At 35.5% G+C, this 8,020-nt stretch overlaps 1 protein-coding gene across 1 annotated transcript; it reads left to right on the forward strand.

The window, feature by feature from the left end:
* The first annotated feature begins 4,397 nt into the window (after window positions 1–4,397).
* LOC149380668 (bidirectional sugar transporter SWEET17-like) lies at window positions 4,398–6,329 on the forward strand. Its single transcript, XM_089600915.1, has 6 exons — window positions 4,398–4,599; window positions 4,686–4,722; window positions 4,875–5,082; window positions 5,169–5,330; window positions 5,406–5,525; window positions 5,828–6,329. The coding sequence occupies exons 1-6, from the start codon at window positions 4,563–4,565 to the stop codon at window positions 6,119–6,121; spliced, it is 858 nt and encodes a 285-aa protein (XP_089457041.1). The 5' UTR covers window positions 4,398–4,562; the 3' UTR covers window positions 6,122–6,329.
* The last annotated feature ends 1,691 nt before the right edge of the window (window positions 6,330–8,020 follow it).

The following is an 8,020-nucleotide window of genomic DNA, read 5'->3' on the forward strand; positions in this document are numbered from 1 at the left end:
CGACGCGGCGGCGTGAAATGGATCGGCGACGATCGGCGGCGTGAAGTGGATCGGTGGCGTGAAATGGATGAAGATGAGAACAAGTTTAGGTTTAGGTTTTGGGAAAATTGAGTTTTACTCTCTTATATATGAGGGTAATTTAGGTAGTGAAATATTAATTGAGCTATTCACTTCATTTATTCAAACTTAAGTTATTCTCCTAATATTGGTGGATTGATTAGGTTAGTATGCTCACTCTCCCTATAACATTACCTGCCAACGGGTAATGGGTAATGTCTCTGCTTTAGTTTAGAGCATCTCTAATGTTTAGATTTGCCACTTTTTACACAATATTTTAAAAATTAAATTAAATTCATTTTACATATAACTTTAACAACGTTTTTTTTTTCCTAAAAGAAAAAAGAAAGTGGGCGTAATTAAGTTTTTTTTTTTTTTTTTTTTTTTACCTAACTTTGCCCACAATGTTCTTGGCAATAGATGCCTACTTGTATTGGAGATGACCTTAGAATAATTTGATCATAGGTGGAGAATATTAAAAGATATAGGTTATGTTGTGAGGCATATCTAATGCATGTGAATTATGCAACACTTCAGCTATATATATATATATATATATATATATATATATATATATATATATATATATATATATATCAGGAGACAATATAACCTAACCACGCTACAAAAAAGAAACAACCAAAACTAAAAATCAAAAGTTGAAGCTAACATTTACATTGCATCGGTCGATCATGTCACGTATCACAGATTACCACAACAGACAGGAAAAAGAGACCAAGAAGAGCTGATATGAAAAAAAAAAAAAAAAAATTAGGAGGAAATCGATGATACTGATCCAAAATTTTGTAAAAACTAAATTAGACCGATCCAGTTTCACCCATAATGTTGCCGTCATTGTGTATTTAAAATAATGAGCTTCTAAATGTGATTCGAACTCATTTCTCCATCTTTTGCTATTGATTTCATCGTATATTTTTTTTAGTTTGAAATCTCCAAAGCATTTTGAAAGTTTAAAAAATATAATTTTGACGTTATTCTTTGTGGTGGATTTTATTTTCATTAAATACAAACTATTTAAATAGTTTGTTCAAATATGTGTGAAAATAAATGAATTTTGTTTGTTTGTTAAAGACACTCAAAAATGAAAAAAAAAATATATACCCTTTGGACATTAATGCTTTGAAGGTTAAAAAATTAACTTTGCGTGGTATATATCACAGTTTTAAATTTGTTAGTTTCAAATATCTTTATTAAAATGCAATCAAAAGGTCAAAATATTTGTTGACTGAGAATTTTATTTTTAGAAAGTTTACAAATAGGCTTTAGGGTATTCAATTCACAAATAAGCTTAGTAGTTGAACTCTATACAAATTATTTCATTGTCTGTTTTTTTTTATTAGCAATGCAAAGCGCAAGCGATACTATCGCCAAAATTATATAATTTAGGATGAATTTTAAAGGGATATGCGTTTATGTAACCCCTGTTTCGAACGCAAGATCTCTCCGTCGAGATATATGTGAGATTACCACTAAAACAAGCTAATTATCACACCATTGTCTGTTAGAATGCATATTTTTCTTAGAAGAAAAAAAATAACATATGCGTTGTAGGCATCATAGAGCATCCTAGGCATCATAGAGCGTCTTTTTTAAATGTCAAAGTAGTCTAAAAAGTTTTGCATGAACTAAATAATTAATGGGTTCTCTTAGATATAAAGTCATAAACATAAAAAAATGGATATATATATATATATATATATATATATAAAACTAATTTTTCGTTAATCGTAAATAAATAATCATGCTATTTTTTATTAACTAGCTAAATTTACGTTAATACTAAAATTTACATAATATATAAATGGGTAAATATTTGATATTTGTATGTTATGTGTGATAAATATCTTTACATAAAAATTTCATCATGTTGGTTGATATTTGATATTTGTCGGTCTTGTAGTATTTCTAAATATTGTTTTTAATCTTTTAAGAAATAGTATTTTTTTAGGACGGGCTAAGTATTTAGTCCAAACAGCTTCTCTATTTTAGAATTATAGTCCAACTATTAAAATATTTAGGAAAATAACCAATTTTATAATAACATTTCAATGTTTCCAATATTACCTTTGAGAGTTGTTATTATTAATTGTCAGAGTAAATAATATAAACTGTCATCTCCGCCGTCTCCGGCGTCGGAATCAGAGTTTTCATCAAAGTTTCAAACATCAAAATCTCAACCCTAGCTTCAGACTGAACGCCGCGGTTAACTGGATCGCCTCCTACGTTTCTCCATTCTCCGGCGAAGTCTCATTCGTCTACGTCAAAAACGAGGTCTTGACATTCGGCGACGAAACTCTCAAATCTTAGCTTCTTCCGGTGATTTCAAGAATGGACTTGCGACCTTTAAATGGTCAAATCGGTGCAACCGCGAGACTCGCTGATGTTCGAGATCGTTTCCGAAATAATATTGTCATAGTTAATCGAATTAACCTTCACAGTTAATCGGATTAACTATCACAGTTAATATGCAAAACTGGACTTGTGACTTTCGAATGACCGGATCGACGCAACGGCGAGACTCGTCGATGCTCGAAATCGTTTTTGGAAGAGGTTCGTCACAGTTAGTCAGATTAACCGTGACAGTTAATCGAGATTAACAGTGAATCCGATTAACTGTCGAACCAAAAACCCTAAAATCTGAAATCACACCTCCACCGCCGTGTGCGCCGGCCCTGCCTCCGCCGCCTTTAAGTTCGACACGCGATTCAACTCGGAATTCGGTGACTCGAGCGACAACCACGTTGGAATCAACCTCGGAACCATCGGTGAGGAGAGCCGGTGCGAACTTCTTCGGAAGGGACACGAGACGGTGGCGATCGAGTCCGAGGCTCCTTCTTCGGCGCCGGCGACAGTGAGTCTCCGGTGTAGATCCGGTGAATTGTAGAGGAAGATTGTGGTGTGGTATGGTGTGGTGTTTGGGTGTTTGGGTTTGGGTGTTTGAGTGTAGGTGTGGTGAGAGAAGGGTATTTTTGGGACTTCAATCAATGTTAGCTATTTTTTAAAATAAATTGATAGTTTGACTATTATTTTAATCTCCCCTCTTAATAGAGGCTAGATACTAATAAAATGATAAATAATGTTAAATAAAGGCTACAATAATAAACGATTTTTAAAAAATTTATTAACATAAAAAGTGATTAATTTAATAAAATACTATTTTCGCCATAAATATTTTAGACACGTTATATTTTCGATTAATCTTAGACACAACCGCATTATTACATACAATTTCTGCCTATAATTTATAGCAAAATACTCAAAATGAAGTGTAGTCCTTGGTGGGCCTATCCAATTGCCATTTGTCGATTAGCAGTTAATATTGCATTAAAAAGTGGGTAAGAATATTTTGACGAGGAGACTCTCCTCATGACTATGGCATAATTAAAAATTTAAAATAAAAATATAGTTGTATTAATAAAAAATCACGAATATCGTCATGTCAAGTAACTGCTCTTCTTCTCTCATGACATGCGATACGTCATTAGTTGAAGTTAATAATTATTTCACAAATAATAATAATCAATAATGAACAAGTCTATCTATGAAACTTCTTTCGGGTGAAGGGTCTTTTTGCATGTTATCCACAATCACCGACCATACTCGTCTAGAAACAAAATCCATGAGATGTATCACCGCTAAAAATGGTCATAGCTTCAATCAGTTATCCAAATAATAAAAATAAAACCTGATAAAGTCTCAAGCATCTCTTATCCACTCATGTCGAAAATGATGGTCATAGCTGCCTACAACTAGTTATCCTAAGTGTATACATTTATTGCATTATATATGGTAAAACAACATCATCATCGATGCTATTGCAATTTTCCAAATAACAATCTTGAGATTTTAATTTATTATCCAATAGAAATGAGCATTGAATTTAATAACACTACGATAATTTGATATTACACACAACGCAGCTTTGAAGAAATTAACCCATATAAGAAAATAAATCGTGTTTAAGTTCAGTTAAAAAAATGTGTTAATGCAATAATTTGGTAGCCTAGACCGATAGGCATGAACATACGATCAATCTGCTTATTATTCTTGTTGCCGACGTATAAAGAAGGGTTAATTTGAGAGTGACCAAACTAAAATTCCAAAGGCATGTGAAGAAGCAAATAAGAAGAAGAAGAAAAAAAAAGGGGGTTAATATGGAAAAGATCAGGTGGGCCAAACGCCATGATATTATAATAATAAAACAAAAATGTAAAACGTGTCACGCTGTGGTCTCTCACGTTCACGGTTTTTTATTCCCTTAAAAAGCAGAGTTCCTTTCAAATTTCCAACCAAATTCAACCATAAATTTCAAAGAGGAAAAGAAAAGAAAAAGGAAAGAAAAAAAAGTATTGAAAACCTCTATAAATAACATCACAAATTCGCCGTTCATTGCATTGCACACTTTCTTCAGCACTTCATCTCCAAATTCTCTCTTCAACTCACATTCCAAATAATTTTCAATACACTCATATCATTTTGCCACAATGATTATCACGGCGAGCTCAGTCATCGGAATTATCGGTTAGTCTTGGATTCCACTATTTTTTTTCCCGTTTCGTTTTATTAAAAGAAGGACACTTGAGCTACGCTTCTTGATTATTTTGTAGGCAACGTAATATCCATACTGATGTTCGCGTCTCCCATGTAAGTGAAACAAAGCTCTATTCCATTTCTTTTTTCTCCTTGACCCATTACGGGCAAGAAAGGAAAAAATACACACACACACACACACACACACACATCCTCATCATTTACCCTTGATCTTATCTCTAAGTAACAGTTTGTTTAATTTATAGAAAAACGTTTTGGGGGATAGTGAAGAAGAAATCAATCGAGAACTACAGCGAAATTCCGTACATAACAACACTACTGGCCACGTGTCTGTGGACGTTTTACGGATTCGTAAAGCCCGCTATACTCATCGCCACCGTCAACGGCGCTGGCGCGGTGTTGCAGTGCATATACATCACCATCTTCTTCATCTACGCCCCAAAGGACAAAAAGGTAAAAAAAACAACCATTCATATAGGTAGGAATAGGAATATATAATAAGCGTACGTAATGGAACGCAAAGGGTGGTTATTGTGCAGGTGAAGATAGGGAAAATGATATCAGCGTTAAACATGGCGTTTCTTGGGTCGGTTATTGCTCTGACTCAGCTTGCAATCATCCCTCAAAAGAAGATCGCATTCGTTGGGATAGTGTGTTCTGTTTTGAGCATTATGATGTACGCCTCGCCTTTGTCAGCAATGGTTAGACTTAGTGCTTGCATTGCATGAGTTGATTATATTCATAGATGACGTCACTTATTAACTATTGGATGGCAGAGCATGGTGGTGAAGATGAAAAGCGTGGAGTACATGCCGTTTTTGCTGTCGTTTTCCCTGTTCTTAAACGGAGGGATTTGGAGCATCTACGCCGTTATTGTCAGAGACATCTATGTGGCGGTACGTTTCTTTTTCTTCGGACGTTACGAGGAAGACAAGGCTTTGAATGAAAAATGTTGACTACAAATTAATGTTGTTGTTTTGTGTACTTGAAAGTAAATTGAATTTAAGAGGGGATAATATTGAAATCTATATTTTCATTTTGAACAATAAAAACTGGATTTTTTTTTTTTTGGTTAGGAAGTTAAATTAAATTTAGAAGAAAAATAATATTGAAATAATTTGGTGGTTGGAGAAAGTTAAAGGTTGATTTTACAAAGGAAGGCAAGTTGACTGATGACATGTGTTGGGAATGTTGTCAGGTACCAAATGGAATGGGGTTCTTGCTGGGGTCGGCTCAGCTGGTGCTGTATTTCACATACAACAAGAAGCCGAAGAAGGGAACGGAAGAGGAAGCAACAGAGTTGGAAGCAAAACAGAAGACGTGTCTCGCGAAAGGGCAGAGCCTTCCACAGCCACTGGTGGTGAACCGCGTGCCTGCCAAAATCTCGAAGACCGCTTCTCTCAGCTCCTACGACTTGGAAGCCGCTTGGGCTATCGTCTCCGCTGGGGATGCCGACACAGGGCTTCGCAAGAATCGCACCGACAAAGTTTAGTTGCCAATACTTTGTTCTATTAGTTCTAGTAGTAGGAGGAGAAAAGTCGGTAACAAATTACCCACCTCAAATTGGGTTTGACTTTTGACTCACACACACCGTGTTTTATTTTGCGCTTCTTTCATTTTTCAGCCTGTCCTAATATTTCGTTTATATCCCGAAGGGAAATTAAGAAGTGAATAATAAAGCTATCTTATCCTTGGTTTTTTTTTTCGAGTGTTAACTATTCGGATGATCAAACCAGAAGTGAGCTAATAAAAAAAAATGGGCTGGTGTTTAGAAATCATTTATTAAATATGAGTTTAAATGAGATAAATTTTGAGAAGAGAGAGTCTGAGAGAAACCGTCTCAGTAGAGCTGTTTCAATTTCACTTGATTGAGTGTTGAATCAGTACAATCTTTGCCTTATTAATACATGTTTGACTATAAGCAGTTAACCTTTGACGGAGGCTCTAACAACCTCTATTTGACTCCATCTAGTCATTCAGTCAGTAGTTTGAGCTGAGTCAGCTGCCACCATTGCATTTGACGTGGGCTTTCTCAAAGCTCTCCCAGCCCCCCTCAAGTTTGGCGGAGGCTCTTCTTCCCAACTTGTATGATCTCGAAAAAGCGAGTCAATGAAAGATCTTTGGTCAACACATTAGTCGTAGGATCCATTGTAGGCACGTATCTTATTGCAAGCTCTTTTTGGACAACCTTTATCTCTTACAACACTACAACATTTACAACATTTACCGATGATTTTATTCGTCGGTAATAACCCTAAAATCGTCGCTAAATGTATTTAGCGACGATATTAGCGACGATAAAAATCGTCGCTAATTCGCCGTGCCTAAATATATTTAGCGACGATTTAATCGTCGGTAAATATTTAGCGACGATATTAGCGACGATAAAATCGTCCGTAAATGTTGTGACCAGAAGTTTATTTTCAATTTGAAACAGACAATTAGCGACGAATTTGTCGTCGCTAATTACCGCGGGAAAAAATCCCGCGTCAATTAGCGACGACAAAGTCGTCGCTAAATGTTGTGACGAGAAGTTTTTTTCGTTGTGAAACAGAGTTTTAGCGACGACTTTGTCGTCGCTAATTCACGCGGGAATTTTTCCCGCGGTAATTAGCGACGACAAAATCGTCGCTAAAACGTTGTGTGAATGATATTTAGCGACGATTTTATCGTCGCTAATTATTATTATTATAATTTTTTTTTCGTCGTTAATTATTTATTTTTTACGGTTTTTTGGTTGTGAAATTCTAAAATGAAAAATCACTAAATTATATTATCCAAATCAACAACTATATAAAATCCGGTTACGTACGTTTTCGGTTATCGAGAAATATGTAAATAATAAATACACAAAACAACTAATAAACCACTTGTTTTGCAAATGAAGATCAATCTCAGCATGCTTTGTTCATGCATGAAAGACCGGATTGGCCGCCATAGCTATTAAGTTGTCACACCAAACGATGGGCATGTGAAGCTCGATATGAAATTCTACAAGGAAAGATCAAATCCATAGAATATCAGCTGACACATGTGCCAACGTTCTGTACACAGCTTGAGTACCTGATCTCGCAGGCCATCCAGTGATTAGTCGTGAGACATTGCAAGCATTGGCTCAACTTTTTTACAATATATGAGATATCAGGTCTTATCATCGTGAGATGTTGGAGTGTTCTCATAACACTCATGTACAGTGTTGGATTCTCCATTACTTCACCCCCATTGGACATAATATGATTATGAGCCGAAGGATTCGAACAAACTTCACAACAATCATGTTAAGCTTGCAGAGGAGATCAGCAACGTACTTAGCTTGGCATAAGTAGAGACCCGATGCATCATGGTGAGCTTCAACCCCAAGAAAGTAATGTAGAGAGCCAAGTTGTTTAAG

This window comes from Urtica dioica, chromosome 11 (genome assembly GCF_054948205.1).
Source record: "Urtica dioica subsp. dioica isolate 48M chromosome 11, U.dioica_male_clone48M_v1_H2, whole genome shotgun sequence".
In the NCBI taxonomy this organism is placed as follows: Eukaryota; Viridiplantae; Streptophyta; class Magnoliopsida; order Rosales; family Urticaceae; genus Urtica; species Urtica dioica.

Bases quoted from the DNA above. Each gene is read 5' to 3' on its own strand.
- LOC149380668 (XM_089600915.1), top strand. From the start codon at position 4,563: ATGATTATCACGGCGAGCTCAGTCATCGGAATTATCG. The intron at 5,083-5,168 runs GTAAAAAAAACA...GTTATTGTGCAG, and splicing joins ACGCCCCAAAGGACAAAAAG to GTGAAGATAGGGAAAATGAT. The intron at 5,331-5,405 runs GTTAGACTTAGT...ATTGGATGGCAG, and splicing joins CCTCGCCTTTGTCAGCAATG to AGCATGGTGGTGAAGATGAA.